Source organism: Diabrotica virgifera, chromosome 5, assembly GCF_917563875.1.
Source record: "Diabrotica virgifera virgifera chromosome 5, PGI_DIABVI_V3a".
NCBI classification, from domain to species: Eukaryota; Metazoa; Arthropoda; class Insecta; order Coleoptera; family Chrysomelidae; genus Diabrotica; species Diabrotica virgifera.
In genome coordinates, this window is record NC_065447.1 from 53,926,923 (window position 1) to 53,944,298 (window position 17,376).

Consider the following 17,376-nt stretch of genomic DNA (forward strand, 5'->3'; position numbering starts at 1 on the left):
TTGTAAAAACCGGCAGACTGTAATAAATTGTATTGGGATGTCAATAAAAAAAACTAACAAAAATCAGGTTGCTCAGAAACTGTAGGTGATACGAAAAAACTAAGATTAGATTTGGTTTCAGCACATAAAAATCGATACAAATCAGCTATAAAGTCAAAAAAGTTTTCAACCAAAATTTTTTGTTGCCCTGTGTTATCATTAAACTTCACATGATAAAGGTTAATCAAATCTTTGGATCGTTTATCTGAAAGAGAGATAAATGTTAATAACCATATAAAAAGTATAAATCTTGCGAATGTTATTCAATGACTTACCAACAATGTTAAAAATCTTAGGTATTGTACTGCTATTGCTGGCAGTCGCTTACTGTGTAGAATCATATGTTATTTCAGATGATGATTATACCGTAACAGTGAACACCACTAATGGACCAGTAAGGGGTGGTTTCGGAGCTAGATCACATGCAAATAGATCCCAAATTCTATACTCGTTTAGAAGTATTCCATATGCCGTACCTCCAGTTGGAGATTTAAGATTTGCTGTAAGTTATCAATTTTTTACTTTTGCTGAGAGTTGTTATATGATTTGTTTCTAATTTTATTGATACACACATCAGACCGTTAAGACCTAGAACATTTTTATAAAACATAATCATAATCCAACCAAAATGGCACTACAGCCCAAACCAGGCCTTGGCCTCCTTTAGCAAGCTTGTCCAATCAATTCGATTTACTGCTGTTCTTTTCCATGAACGCGTTTTTTTAAGGTTTTTGTCATCCTCATCTACTTCGTCTTCCCATTAGGGATGGCGGTTGTTGACAAAACACCGGTTTTCGGTTATACCGATTTTTTTTTACCTACGGTTTAACCTGGCGGTTATAACCGGTCAAAAAACCGGTTATTCCAAAAACCGGTTTTCGTTTTTTTTAATCAGTAGCCAATACCCAGTAGGTTACAATTACATTGCTCTTTACTTTGCAATACTCCAATCCAACCAATGGCACATGGCACTACAGCCCAAACCAAGCCTTGGCCTCCTTCAGAAAGCTTCTCCAATCATTTCGATTTACTGCTGTTCTTTTCCATGAACGCGTTTTTTTAAGGTTTTTCTCATCCTCATCTACTTCGTCTTCCCATTATGGATGGAGGTTGTTGACAAAACACCGGTTTTCGGTTATACCGGTTTTTTTATCTACGGTTTAACTTGGCGGTTATAACCGGTCAAAAAAACCGGTTATTCCAAAAACCGGTTTTCGTTTTTTTTTTTTAATCAATAGCCAATACCCAGTAGGTTACAATTACATTGCTTTTTGACTTTGCGATACTCCATTAAATTTGATATCAGTCATCAGTGTTGTCAAATCGGTTTCAGTCAGCTTAAACTTGATCGTTCGCATGTGAGCGGCGAAAAATTTTCTTATTTTTTTTCTGAATTCATTATTTTCCCACTTATCCGGTTTTTCACCGGCTATTACTTCATTATGAAAAAACCGGTTATAACCGGGACAAAAAACAACCGGAAAACCGATTATTGCGGAGTAAAAAAACCGGTTATTAGGTTATAACCGGTAGATTTTCCCATCCCTACTTCCTATCTCTTTTTTGGTTTTCCAACTGATCTTTTTCCTTGCATTCACCGTAATCTCTGCACTTTAGTGTAGATATTGAACTAGAAGAGTTGATTCGCTATATTGTTCGTATATTTCTTTATTATACCTAATTCGCCAGTTATTATTTTCACTTATTGGGACCAGCATCCTACGTAATATTTTTCATTCAAACACGTCTAATGAATTGGCTGATTTTTGTGTCACAACCTATGTTTCACAACCATAACTTACTTATTGTTTGATAGATCCCGAGTTTTGAGACCCTGCGAGACATACACCCCATTCTGGTGTATGTCTCTCGATTTAAGTATGTGGCCTCTCGCGAAATAGACTTTATTTGCCAACATAAGCTTTCTATTTATTTCCAGTTCTTCTTCATGGTTTGCGACCAGGTCCATTCCTAGGTACGTGAATCTGTTCACATGATCTAATATCGTCTATACAGTGTTGTTGTTGCCCCGGTCTATTTGATCTGGTTTGTATGAGTAGTTTTGTTTTATTTGTATTTCTCTCAATCTGTTTCAACTCAACGTAGGTTTCTTCCGCCGCATTCATTGTTCTGCTCATTGTGTTTACCTATATCATCTGCGTATACTGCTAATTGGGTAGATTTGTTTGTAAGTATGTATTTCCGATCACCGTCAACCGTCTAATTACATATTCAAGAACAATGTAAAAAGCGTTGAAGCCAGTCCGTCATGTCACCTTGTTTCAGTCCTTGCGTTAACATAAACGCATCAATGATCTGTAATTGAATACATAATATGCTTATGTTTCTGTCATTGTCATTATTTGCACTAGTCGTATTAATTTTGATGGTATGCCAAATTCTTGCAATATATTAGGTAGAATTGTTCTATCTATTGAATCATAGGTTTGTTTAAAATCTACAAAGAGATTGTAAACGTCCGTGTCATATTCCCATGCTTTGACTAGTATGTATTTGTTTAACTGTAAATAGTTGGCCGATACATGGTAGATCTATTTTCATTGTGCTTGATATTCCCCGATGATTTTTTCAGTAACAGGTACAAGTCTTACATTAAGAATGTTAGTGAATATTTTGTATTCCGAAAAAAGTAAAAAATGCCACTATAATTCTGACATAACAGTTTGTCTTTTTTTATGAATAGGACAGGTCATACTTTTCTTTCATTCTTGGGGGATTTTTTCTTCACTCCATATTTCTGTATTAGCTGGTACATCTGTTATGCCAAATTTTTTCCTTCTTGCTTGAGTAATTCTGCCGGAATTTTATCTATTCTCGGCGCTTTATGGATTTTTTGTATTTGGATTGCCATAGTGGTCCTCGTAACATTCAACGTATCTTGGTTTGTTTATTTCTAGTGTGTTTGTTTCTAGTTTGTTTATTTATTTATTGTGATTTTAGTTAATCCATTCTTTTCTCCATCTTCCCCCAGCTCTTGTTGTTGTGCTTCTTGTTGTGCCTGCTGTTGTTATAGTTGTGGTTGTGCCCTTTCGTTTAATAATTCCTTAATATACATCTTCCAAGTTTTCTTTATTTCGTCCATATCACTAATTATTTCACCCTTCTTATTTTTGCATAGGCTAGTCTTCGGTTTGTGTCCCTGTCTTAAATGTTTGATAAAGATGTTAAAGATAAACTTAAATGTTTTGCACTGCGTGTTTAGTTTTCCTTAAACTCCCTCTCTATCCTTTAGTATCCGTTGGTTTTCGTACTTTTTTTTCTGCCTGCATAGTTTATCTGCTCTTGAGTATCTATGTACATACGTAGTGTATTTGGTTTGTTGTGTTTCTGTCAGGTGATACCCAAGTGTCCTTATGTATGTCCCGATATGGGAAGCATGTCGAACTGTAATCATATTCTTTCCAGTTGCGAAGTCTATTAAAAACTGACCATTGTCATTTATCTCTCTATGCAGACTATGTTTCCCTATTACCCCTATGTACTCTTCTTCTTTTCCGATTTTTCACTTCTTTCCCTATCACCATTTTATTGTCGTTTCCTGTTATTGAGTCATAGATTCATTCTAGATCTTGATAAAAGGCTACCTTAGTGTCTTACTGTCTATTTAAGGCATACAACTATTTTTTTATCTAAGAGGATAATAATAATATATGAAGGATTAAATGTAGGAATGAAAGGCTAAAGTAAAAAAACCTTAAAAGGGTGCCAGTTTTACCAATATAATTTTTGTAGGCACCTGTACCTTTAACCAGTTGGTCAGGAGTTTTAGATGTACGATATAATCCTTCGGAATGTATTCAAGGTTCTTCACCTGTAGCCGGTAGTGAAGATTGTTTGTATTTAAAAATATATAGCCGTCACGTAAGTACTTCTTAATTAATTTACGAATAAAACTATTGTGCAGTGGAACCATATATTATCTCAGAAATTTTTATTAAGCATTGCTAATAATGCTAATAGTCAATGCATCACTCACGGTAAAATATTGTAAAATCTCCGAATTTTGAAGAACCGCTTGGATTGACATGAAATTTGGCATGGACATAGCTAACATGTCAAAGAAAAAAAATAATGTTACGCCCATGTTTGAGCTTGTCTTGGGGGTGTGTACCCCCTCTTCTCGGGGGTGAAAAACATACGTTTAAAATAAGTCCGAAAGTGAATAAACTGACTAATTTTAATCAACTTTTGTTCTATTCACTAGTTTTTTCACTAAGTCAATCCTTTTCAGTGAATATGTTAATTTTTCAACAAAAAACATGTTTTAGACATGTTTCAAAATAACTTAAAAAATTATTAGTGACACCAAAAACCTCAAAGTGTAAAAAAATGTAGGTAGATTTTGCTTTTCTGAATATTTTGGATTTTTTATTTTCCTGTAAGACAAACATTGATTAAGAAATGGCTGTTCAAAATTTGCATACGCTCGTAATTAGTGACTCGTTCAAGCCCTTTAAACTACAGCCTTTTCAAAAATAAACACTTTAAACCGATGAAACTTACAGATCATATAAAGAATATATAAGTAGCGGTAGTAGTTTGTGAAGCGGTAACGATTAATTTTATTTGGGATGCTAATTAGGGGGTGATTTTCACGATTTTTTTTGAACAAAAAATAAAAGGGACTAACATTATTTTGAGTGTAACTTACTTACTTCTGATGTTAAAAACTTTTTTAAAAACAAAAAAAAATAAACACTTTAAAGAAGTTGTAATGCGTTTTCCCCGAAAATTATTTCACGTTGAAATATTCGATTTGGAATTTGACGAATAAGAACCTACTTTTCATTAGCTGCAACTCTGCTTCTGCTGGGTCTTACAGACTTCATAAGTCTTCATAAGCTATATTTTCGCTAAGAACATATTTTTCGATAAAATACTTATTTTTTGAGATATTTGCGAAAAACCTTTCAAAAAGGTGTTATTTTTTTGTTGAAAAATGAACATATTCACTTGCAAATAACCCGAAAAGTATTAACTTAGTGATAGAACAAAAGTTGCTTAGAATTAGTCAGTTTATCCAATTCCAGAATTATTTTAAACATATGTTTTTCATCTCCGAGAACGAGTGAAACTCGCCCCCAGGGCAAAAACGCACATTGGCACAATATCATTTTTTTTTTCTTTGACGTGTTAGCTATGTATAATGTCAATCCAAGCGGTTGTTTAAAATTTGGAGGTTTTGCAATAGGGGAGAATGGTACACAATGACACATTTTTTAGGAAATGTGCTCTAACATCGGGATGCAATCTTCGAAAAAATCTCCATTTAGAGTTTTGTTATCTGTGTACATGTGTCTATCAAATTTGATAGTTATTATAAGTAAAGTAAAAATAGTAACTTGGAAATTTTCAGAAATATGCAATGCTGAATTTGTTTCAATGTGTACCATCGGTGGTACAGTTTGAAACATAAGGTAGTACACAATGAAACGTATTAAAAATAACTATGAAATACAAAAAATATTTAATATTTCTTCAAGTTACCGTACAATAAAATTGTTAAACTCCAAACGAAATATATAATAGCAAGATAGTCGTTTGTTTTTTGTATATATGGGTGCTGGCAATAACATAACAAAATCAGATTTCAAACCCATATGAATGTCAGGAACATCTGGAAAGTAAAATGAATTGGAAACTTTTGTACTTCTCAAATATGAAATTTTAAATTCATAAGAGTTCACAATTTCCAAAATTTTGGCTACATAATGAATGTTCTTCTCAAATTTCACTAACACAAAAGAGTCTTTTAAAATTTCAGTATTTTCAGCAATTGCGTAAGATTCTGAGTCATCCTTTTGTTCCTGCATCATAGGAAAACTTAATTCATCATCTGAAGAGACTGCCAACTCTAAACTTCCGGAGTCTGTTTCTGAATCACTTTCACCTCACTTGGTCTTTTTTCTGGGAGAGTCCTTTTTACAGGCTTTTGTGCTTAAAGCTTTACTAATATTTCGTTTCACTTCATTAACTGCTGCTGTTGTGAGGGTTTTCTTACCTTCCGTTTTATTAGAAAGGTCTTTCATTTCTGGTGTACTAGTTAAAATGACAGTTTTCCTTGATTTCCGTCTACGATTTGAATTTTTTCTGGGTGCGGCCTTAGGAAAACCCCGTATGTCGAATGGGGTAATAAAATAATTTTTTGATGTCGAAGGTATTTCAAGAGTTGAGTTCGGTTCATTTTCTTGGGTTGTATTAGATGAAGTAGAAGCTATATTAACTGAAGATGAAGATACAGATGCATTTTATTCGTGATTGGTAGAATCTCTTAGTACAACCATAGCTTTTTGTCCGTCATAGTTTTCAAAATCATTAATCGGTCTGTCAGTAACCGACGATAATAGAAAATCAGTTTCACTAAAAATATGTTTATTAAAAGGGTAGATAGATACCTGTAGATTTGAAGCCGTTCATAATATTTTCAGGTGTCATTGATTTTGAGTGGGCAATACCAACACATTCTGCTATTTTGGTACAGTGTCATAGGAACGCCGGGGTGGTTAAGAAGCCATGAATCAATCGCACTATTGTAATAGTTTTTGAAGGAAAAAAAACTGATTTGTCCAAAGGCTGTATCTTATTACTTGTATGTGGGGGCAAGGTTAAAATTATTATGCCGTTAGCTTTTGCTTTTTCTGCTATTTCCAAAGACATATGGATTCGTGATTGTCATATATTAATAAACACGGGTTTTCTTTTCTAGCACCAGTATGCTTAATAAAATGATCTAGTACTTGTGTGAATAGTTCGGCGGTCATCCATCCACTTGGATTAGTTAGTCCTAATGTTCCTGGTGGAGCACCATTTATCATAATCGTATTAAAGTTTTTACGAGGAAAAACAATGACCGGAGGTAGGAATGTTCCATTTGCTCGAATATTTGCACAAGTAGTAGCGAGTAATCCTCTTTCGGCGCTTGTGCACTGGTTCATCTGTTTAACACCTTTTTGTGCCACAACTTTATGTGGTCGTTGGACAGTCGTAGTAGCAGTTTCGTCTAAATTTTAGATGCGAATATCTTCAACAATTGATGAATATTTTACGTTTGCTCCAAATTTACGAAAAACCTGTCAACATTGGGCTTTGTAAATGAAGTAAGCCTTGACAGTGAACATCCTTCTGGCTTTCTGAGGCTTAATGATGAATTTCTTTTTATAAATGCCCTTAACCAATCTTTGCTTGCACATTTGTTGACCTTTCAAGATTCTGGCATAGTGCTATTGTTTTTAGCAGCCTTGTTATATGCCAAGTCTCTGACTTTTATAGTATTCAACCCAAAAGCCATTTTGCTACAGTTCTTAATATAATCACACATCGATGTCTCATGCTGTGTGTTAAATACTAATGTAACAGCATAATTTGGCTCCATTTTTGCATTCGGATCATTTTTTCTTTTAGAATATATCGCCTTAATGTGCTAAAATTTATGTCAAACATATCTGCCGCAACGCGAAGTGCAGTTCCATTTTTTTTAACCTTTGTGGCTGCCGCCGCCATTTGTTCACTTGTAAATTTGGCTCTGATCTTTCTTTCTTCCTCCTTACCATGGTACACCTGCAATATAATGCCATTGTTATAGAATGATTTAATATGGTACACAATGAAACATGTGTCATTGTGTACCACCACTATATGTTTCAATGTGTACTACCACAGGTTTAAAGTTTCAGTTGGATGTAAACATAAAACCCGGCAATTATTGGCAACGATATTTATAGGTTAAAAGGCATTCATCACAAGTATTATAACGACATATATACAAAAATGAAAAGTATTTATTTATACGCAACATACCTTTCTATATACGCTCCAGTTTTTAAATCTAAGGCACACAAAACAATAAAACACGTCGTATAATGTTTATTACTCCGTATATCAAAACGAACTACTGTCGGCGGACGCAATGCATTATGGAGTATCCGTTGCAGCCCTAGTAGCAATGTGGCGGCAAATTTGATTTAGTTAATAACAGTGTTTCATTCTGTACTATGTGTCAATGTGTACCACTCTCTTCTATTTTACCGTGAGTGAATGGACTAAATTGATTTTTATTTTTATATCAGGAACCAAACAAAGACCTCAATCTTCCAGTAGTTGTATGGATTTACGGAGGAGCCTTCTTCGGAGGCACTGCAGATTTTGACAATCACCGACCTGATTTCCTTCTTCATGAAGATGTAATCGTGGCAGCTATCCAGTATAGACTTGGATATTTGGGTTTCATGTCGCTTGGAGATACTGTAGCTCCAGGAAATAATGGAATTAAGGATCAGATATTAGGGCTTAAATGGATTAAGGAAAACATTAGGAACTTTGGAGGAGATCCCGACCAAATAACCATTTGGGGCCAAAGCGCCGGAGCCGCTTCTGTGGCTTATTTACTTCAAGCTAAACAAACAAAAGGTGGGTTTATATTATAACTTTTTATGTTAAAAATTATATATATAATATAAGTAGTGTTGTTCCTACGGTCTCCTCCGCATCCCACATTTCGCTCGCCATCGTTTTCTATCCACCCATTCGTTTTCGTCAATAGCTCTATCTGCCATAGACTGTTCTATGCCTTTCTTCCATGTTTCTGTAGGCCTTCCTCTTCTTCTTCTATTTATGGGTCTGTAATTTAATGCTCTTTTTGGCCATCTTTCCTCTGACATCCTCATAACATGACCATACCATAGCAATTTCTTTGTTTCTATATGGTCAACCGTGGAATATAAACTCTTTGTCCGTCGTCTTATTTCCTCATTTGGTACATGTTCTAATCTAGATACTCTGCATGCTCTACGTAAGTAATCCATTTCCGCTACTTCTATATTTTTTCTTTCCTTTCCTGTGAGTTGCCAACACTGCTCCATAAGTTATAATAGGTTCCACAATTGTTCTGTAGATTGTTAACTTTGTGTTCAGCTTCACCTTGTTAGACCATAGTAGACCATTTAAAATACGAGTTGCTTTCCTTCCTTGCTGTATCCTATGCTGTATGTCTCTTTTTGTAGTTCCTTCTTCTGATATTATGCTTCCTAAATATCTATATTCCTTACATTTCCTTATATTTCTTAACTCTAATTCCGGATCTTCGGTTTCCTCTCCTATTCTCAAATATTCCGTTTTCTCCATGTTCATACATAGGCCCCATTTTTCATATTCGATCTGTAACTTTCTTAGCATATAATCCATATCATATTCATCGTTGGCAAGAATTACTTGGTCATCAGCAAAAAACAAAGTTGTTAAGCAGTTTTCTTCAATCATTATTCCCATCCCAGCAACTGTTTTCCTCCATTGCTCCAGAGCTTTCTGGATGTATATTTTAAATAGTGTTGGCGATAAGCAGCACCCTTGCCTTAAACCTTTTGTAACAGGGAATAGTTTCGACATAGATTTTCCCTGTTTAATACAACTTTTCGGATTTTGATACATATTTTGAATTGCTCGCACATATGCTTCGCTTATGCCTATCGTGGTCAAAATTTCAAAGAGTTTCTTTAAAGGCACCGTGTCGTAGGCTTTTTCCAGATCAATAAATGTTAGGTGAGTAGACAGATTCCTTGCTCTTCTTTTCTCTATTATTTGTTGCATCACGAATATGTTATCTGCGCACGATCTACCGGCGCGAAAACCACTTTGTTCTTCCATGTCCTGAATTTCTAATTCCACCCTTTTCTTTAATACTCGGCCATGCAACCTCCCCATTGCACTGGTTATACTTATACCTCTGTAGTTTTTGCACAACGTTTTGTCTCCTTTTTTGTAAATCAAGCTAATGTATGCACAATTCCAGTCTTCTGGTATTTTTTCTCCCTGCAACATGCATTTGTTGAAGAGATCCGTCATTATTTCGTGCAGTATGTCTGGTCCATATTTTATCAGTTTGATGGGGATATTTCCAGGTCCTGATGCTTTCTAATTTTTTGATTCTAATAAGGCTTCTTTTATTTCTTTTGTAGTTATTCTTCTAACTTGTTCATTTACATTCGTCTGCATGTCCATTTCATTTACCACAAATTCGGGTCTAGTTTCTTTCAGTAGTATCTTATAGTAATCTTCCCATTCTTTGGTACTTATTAAATTTAAATTACTCTGCCCTTTATTTTCTTTTCTGATATTTTTTATCGTTTTCCATGCTTCAGCTACTTTGGATCCGCCTATGTATTTTTCCACCTCTTCGCACTTTCTTTCCCATGTGTCACTTTTACTCCTTATTACTTCTCTTTTCTCTTCTCTGTTCAGTTGTGCGTATACTCTTTGATCTTGTAAGTCCTGTGTCTGTAGCCATTTTTGGTACGCTGTCTTCTTGTTGTCTACTAAACCTTTTAGTTTCTCTGACCACCATTCTGGATTTTGTTTATCATCTTTTTCCAAATACCCTAACGCTTCCTTTGCTGCTGCGTGTATGCTTTCTTTTATTTGCTGGTACAACTTTTCGGTGTTATGGGTGTTACTTTCTATAAATCTTAATTTTGAGGCCAGTCTCAACTTATACAAAAATTTGGTCGATTCGTGTTTTAAGCTTTCCAACTTATAACACTTTTCTGAAATATTAGTTTCTTCGTCTTTTTTTAGCCTTTTTGTATTTGTTGACCGGTAAGTTATTCTTATGCTGGCTACCAACAGGTGGCGATCGGATCCACATTCTGGTCCCCGGTATACCCTCACGTCTGTAGTCTTGAGCCTAGAGCTTTCTCTTTGGATTATGTAGTCAATTATTGACCGTAGTTTTTTTTGTAGGTTGCGTCCATGTGAATTTGTGGATATTTTTGTGTGAGAAGAACCCATTCATTATTTTTAGCGATCGGAATTGGCAAAAATCTCTCAGACGAGTACCGTTTTCGTTCAGTGTTTCTTCGCCATACCTCCCCACTACAGAGTGATTCTGCTCTCTTCCTACTCTCCCATTTGCGTCTCCTAAAATGTACAATTCATTGTCATTTTTAATAGCATTACTACATCGGATAGTTTATTGTAGAAATTGTCCTTTGTTTGTTTATCTGCATCTTCATTGGGAGCGTAGATTCCGATTATTGTTATGCTGTGACCGTTTTTCTCTATCTCTAATGTGATTATTTGCTCATCCACTTCTTCCCATTTTTTAATGTGTTTTTTATAGTCTTTCTTAATTGCTATAGATACTCCCCTTTTGGCTCTGCAGTCTTTAGGTACACCACTATAAAGATGAATGTAGTTCCCCGTCTCTTCATTTCCTTTCCCCTTTTTCTTCGTTTCCGTGAGCACACAGATATCAATATTTTGTTTCTCCAGCTCTGAAAAAACTTCTGTCTGTTTAGTTCGTATCCCTTGTATATTCCAGGTTGCCATTTTCCATGTCCGTTTTCGTAGCAATTTTCGTCGTCGATTTGATCCATCCGGATTCCGAGGCGTTAAGTCGAAATTTTTAGCATATGTAACTTTTTACAAAGGACGAGTTGCTAGCCCGTCGATTTAACCTTCTGACGAGAAGGAACAGAATTTTCTGTCGGGTTTTAATCCCTTAGCCGAAGTGTTCCAGTTATTTAAAGGCGCCAGAAGCTCGCCTTTCACCCTCTCCCGTTTTGCTAAAAATTAAAATGTATAAAATATATAACTCAACAGGCCCTAAAAGCCCACGACTTCAAATTTTTCAACTGTTTTTTTTTCATTTTCCTCTGTCTATGTCCGCAGTTCTTCAATTTATTATCCCGATTGTTTCATTATTTTCCTTACATGCTTCTAGCCACTTTTTCCGTGGTCGTCCTCTTCTCTTCTTTCCTTCCCCTCTCAGCAGCAAGTCTTTTCCCACTTTTCGCCATACAATCTCGCAAAATGACATAACCATCTCTCTTTTTTCTCTGCATTTGTTCGTCTCCTCCAAACGTCTTCATCTTTTTTTTACTCCTCGATTATCTTCTGTAGAAGACTCCGCTCCCAGATGTTATTAAGCTTATTTGCTTGATTTTTGTTCATATCCCATGTTTCACTACCGTAAAGGACTGTGAGCTGGATCACTATTCGCTTTAGTCTACTCTCAATTTACCTCTCTGAAGATATTTCTTGCTCTTACTAGTTTGTGTAGGGCTCAGGCAGTCTTCTTTCCTCTCGAAATTCACTTCTCAAATTTTGGCTTTCTTTCCCTTTATTTATAAGAGTTACTTCGTTTATAGATCCTCAAACTCCGTAACGTTTTTGAAGCAATTCTCTTTACTCTCGTTGGTTGTGGAAAAATTAAAATAATATTCACATTTCCTGACTTTCTCCAATATAAATTTGATTCACTTATTTCTTATGTATTGATCACTGCTAGATATCCCAATGCATTTAAATATATGTATACACTGACCGGCACGAAAAACGGGCACCCCACAAAATGGGTCATTTTTGATATCTCGAAATTCCTAATAAATCTGTTGTCCGATTTAAATGATTTTTTCAATATGTTATAGCTTTATTTTTAGCAATATGGCTGTAATAATATTGTTGCTAGACAAGTAAGTTGTCATTGTATACCGGGTGTACCAATCAAACTGTGATTTTTCTCAAAGTTCACCACACCCTGTGGAATATTATTCTAGCATTTATAAAATACTGAAACTAAAACCCAACTATAGCCTCATGTTTTCTTAACGTTCTGTTTTTTTATTCATTCGCTAATGTTGCATAATAATAAAGTTAGGTACTTTAACAACTAGCCATGCTCTTCATCAATACAGGGTGTTTCTAAATAAGTGCGATAAACTTTAAGGGGTAATTCTGCGTGAAAAAATAATGACCGTTTACTTTATAAACATGTGTCCGCAAATGCTTCGTGTCCGAGATACGGGATGTTAATTTTTTCTTACAAACTGACGATTTATTTATTGCCCTAAAACCGGTTGAGACATGCATATGAAATTTGGTAAGTTTTAAAAAGTAGGTATTGCTAATTTTTTGACTACAACTAAGAATTTTATATTCATCATTGGCGTGCATACGGGTAACATGCCGGGTAATATTACCCGTATGCACGCCAATGGTGAATATAAAGTTCTTAGTTGTTTGTCAAAAAATGTTCAACAACTATCTCTTAAAATCCACCAAATTTCATTTACATATCTCAACCGGTTTTAGAGCAACAAATAAATCGTCAGTTTGTAAGAAAAATTCAACATCCTGTATCTCGTAAACGAATCATTTGCGGGCTTATGTTTACAAAGCAAACGGTCAATATTTTTCATGCAGAATTACCTCCTTAAGTTTGTCGCACTTATTTAACAACACCTGTATTGATAAAGAACATGGCTAGTTGTTAAAGTACCTAACTTTTTTATTATCCAACATAAGCGAATCAATAAAAAAACAGAATACTCTGGGCTAATTAGCAAAATACAAGGAAAAGTTATTTACCAGCAATTTTATTGCTGGAATCGAATCTTATGATTGTATGTATTAATAATATAGGTATGCAAAGTCCGCAAATAGTGTGCTACTTTTTTTATAAACAAAATGGTGCCCGAACATCGTGTTTTTTTTTTCAATTTTTGCTCTATAATTCCAAAGATTTTAACTTTAAACCAAAAACACCCAAATAAAAATTCACCGTAATTAAATTCTGCATAGAGACGTGTTTTTCCCGATTTACTTCGACGAAAATTTTCCCCGGAACTTGGTAATATAAAAGATCCTTTCGTGTAAATTATAATTCCAGAAGCCGATCGAAATTGAATAAACAGTTTAGCAACAATTGAATTGTTAATTAGAAAATTACGATCGCTATAATAACCACAATAATTATGATACGTAAGAATAACTATGATTTTTGTATAAAAAGACACTGTACCTACCTAATAAACTTTACGGAATTGAAATCGGACTATTTAAGCAGCCTCAGGAATATTTTAAAATTATAAACAATTTTTTGGCTTTTAAACAAATAGAATATCTTGGGAAATACTAAATTATATTAAATCATGAAAACTGTATTGAAAAAAAAACCGACAAGACGCTTCTTTTAAAAGAAAAAAAAGTTTATTTGTGATGAGTGGTTCCTGAGATACAACCAGTCAAAATTGACCGGCATTTACGGCAAAGATATAAACAATAGGATCATAATTTTTGAACCATAACCTTTTTATTTTTGTCCTCTTTCTCCACACAAATCTTCATATCTTTAAAATACTCATATAGTCGATTCGCTAATCTGAGACACAACTGTCTACACTACAATCACAATAAAGATGCACTAGAAATAAACAAGCACGAGGAGCATTCTTAAATCATGATTTGGGCGTGCTTGTGGAACATTCATCGTGTCTCGGTTTGTTTATTTCTATATAGTGCATTTTTATTGTGATTGTATTGTAGACAGTTGTGTCTCAGAACAGCGAATTGACTATAACATATATTATTATAATAAAAACTATCGATATTACGAGTGAAAATTGCCAAAAATAGCAAAATTCCAATCAAAAATTAGGTTAGAGAAAATGTAACTTCAAAGTTCAAAATCGGTACACGTTAAAAAAATTCATTTTCTCGGCTTCACATGGAGCAAGTTTCTTCATTCTTTTATTGTTCCCAAGTAACTCGAGTAGAGCCATCTAACTAACGCATTATTAAATGTCAAACTTGCTTGTCAAACTTGCTTTTGTTTTATTATAATAAATTTATTTATTTATAAGAAAAGAAAACTACATATTTTTCCAGTTGTAGACTTTTTTTAGATAAACTTACTGTAAGTGTACCTTTTAACGTTAAAAACACAAATATTCTCATTTGAAAGCTGTATAGTTATTTAAACAATCTTTATTTAAACAAATTCAAAAATGTTGTTATAATAAATAAATTAATTTATTATAACAAAACAAATGCAACTTTGACATTTAATGCGTTAGTTGGATGGCTCTACTCGAGTTACTTGGGATCAAAAAAAGAATGAAGAAAATTGCTCCATGGGAAGCCGAGAAAATGCATTTTTAACGTATACCGATTTTGAACTTTGAGATTACATTTTCTCCAACCTAATTTTTGATTGGAATTTTGCTATTTTTGGCAATTTTCACTCGTAATATCGATAGTAGTTTTTATTATAATAATATATTGTATGAGTATTTTAAAGATATGAAAATTGGTGTGGAGAAAGAGGACAAAAATATAAAGGTGATGGTTCAAAAATTATGATCCTATTGTTTATATCTTTGCCATAAATGCCGGTCAACTTTGACCGGTTGTATCTCAGGGACCACTCATCCTAATTAAACGTTTTTTCTTTTAAAAGAAGCGCTCTGCAGCTTTTTTGGAATATCGTTTTCATGATTTAATTTAATTTATTATTTCCCGAGATATTTTATTCGTTTATAAGCCAAAAAATTGTTTATAAGTTTAAAATATTCCTGGGGCCGCTTAAATAGTCCAATTTTAATTCCGTAAAGTACATTAGATAGGTACAGTGTCTTTTTATACAAAAATCAAAGTTATTCTTATTTATCATAATTATTGTGGTTATTATAGCGACCGTAAATTTTTAATTAACAATTCAATTGTTGCTAAACCGTTCATTCAATTTCGATCGACTTCTGGAATTATAATCTATATGAAAGGATCTTTTACATTACTAAGTTATTTAATTATTGATGAACAATTACTTACGTAAAATTTTAGTAGAAAAATAAAAATTTTGTTGGAAAAACCCGCATTTTCCAGGGAAAATTTTCGTCGAGGTTAATCGGGAAAAACACGCTTCTATGTAGAATTTAATGACGGTGAATTTTTATTTGAGTGTTTTTGGTGTAAAGTTAAAATTTTTGGAGTTATAGAGCAAAAATTGAAAAAAAAACACGATTTTTGGGCGCCATTTTGTTTATAAAAAAAGTAGCACACTATCTGCGGACTTTGCATACCTATATTATTAATATATATGTTCAGTCATAAGATTCGATTCCAGCAATAAAATTGCTGGTAAATAACTTTTCCCAAAAACGGCCTATTCTCCGATAATCTGCCCAGACTCGAATGTTAAGAAAACCTGAGGCTATAGTTGAGTTTTAATTTCAGTATTTTATAAATGCTAGAATATTCCACAGGGTGTGGTGAACTTTGAGAAAAAAACAAATTTTGATTGGTACAGCCTGTATACAATGACAATTTACCTGTCCATCAACAATATTATTACAGCGATATTGTTAAATAATAAGGCTATAACATATTATAAAATCACTTAAATCGGACAACAGGTTTATTAAATTCGAGACATAAAAAATATCCCATTTTGTGGGGTGCCCGTTTTTCGTGCCGGTCAGAATTCTTTAGTGAACAATATATTAAATAACACATCAAAAATAGAAAACCTAGCATACCAAACTACCCATGTTCTTATTCTTCTTCCTCTTTATAAGCAATAATTCTGCTTGTTCATTGGCGGATTGATACCTCTATAGAAGGTTGTCACTGTCACTCAGTGGCGGCTCGTGACATCTGCTATAGGGTGTGCTGCATGAACCACGGCCAATATAAAATAATAGAAATAGAATAACATACGAAAACAAAAACAATAAAATTAGCTTTAATACTAATTAATAGTAACTAATAACGACATGCTATAAAAATCTGATTAACTTACATTTATTGCATTTTTCTAAATTGGAAATTAATACGCCGGTCCTTTTTTGTCGCAAACTTTTCGATTACTTTATCGTTAAAGTTCGGTATTGAAGCGATGAACTTTTTTTCTATCGAGAGTGTGGAAAGGGCTGTTAATCTGTCTTCGCGCATTGAATTTCTTAAAAATGTTTTGATCCGTTTTAAAGTTGAAAAACTACGTTCAGCTTCTGCTGTGGTCATTGGCGTAGTCACCAGAATTTGTATCAACTTTTTGGTTTCTGTTAATGTGTCCTCTAAATTATTAGAAATTATAAATTTTAGTAAAGGCACTGCACCTTTTAATGTTCTACACTCGATATTGGAATACAAAACTGACAGTTCTGTTCGCAAACGGTTTTTATCAAAGAAGTTATAAGCTGTACAAGTTAAATCCAATTCATTTTCAGGAAACTTATTATTATATTTTTCGAAATGTTCTGAAGATAAAAGTGTTGCGGCAACTAGATGATTTGTATATGCAAACCGTTCTTTTGCATTGTTTATAATAACATCACAAACTTCTAGACAGGCAATACGGTGATCCTGTTGGCTGTTATTTGGGCGTTTCCTTTTTTGGACACTAGGCGCCGCATTTAAATTTGAAGCTTGATGTATGATAGGGTCTATTTTATTTCGGACATTGTTAATACTTTGCTCAAAAACATGTATAGCTTTCTGTGCTTCGGTTGGGTCCATGTTCTTTTTTTGAAGATTATTGTACAAAAC

At 34.0% G+C, this 17,376-nt stretch overlaps 1 protein-coding gene across 1 annotated transcript in view; it reads left to right on the top strand.

Annotated features, from left to right (window-relative positions):
- The first annotated feature begins 287 nt into the window (after positions 1-287).
- LOC126885032 (pyrethroid hydrolase Ces2e-like) overlaps positions 288-17,376 on the top strand; it is a 93,701-nt gene continuing 76,612 nt past the window's right edge. The window contains exons 1-3 of the mRNA XM_050651449.1: positions 288-541; positions 3,793-3,921; positions 8,127-8,466. Coding sequence (XP_050507406.1) covers positions 296-541; positions 3,793-3,921; positions 8,127-8,466 — 715 coding nt within the window. The 5' untranslated portion in view covers positions 288-295. The remainder of the gene's footprint in view (positions 542-3,792; positions 3,922-8,126; positions 8,467-17,376) is intronic.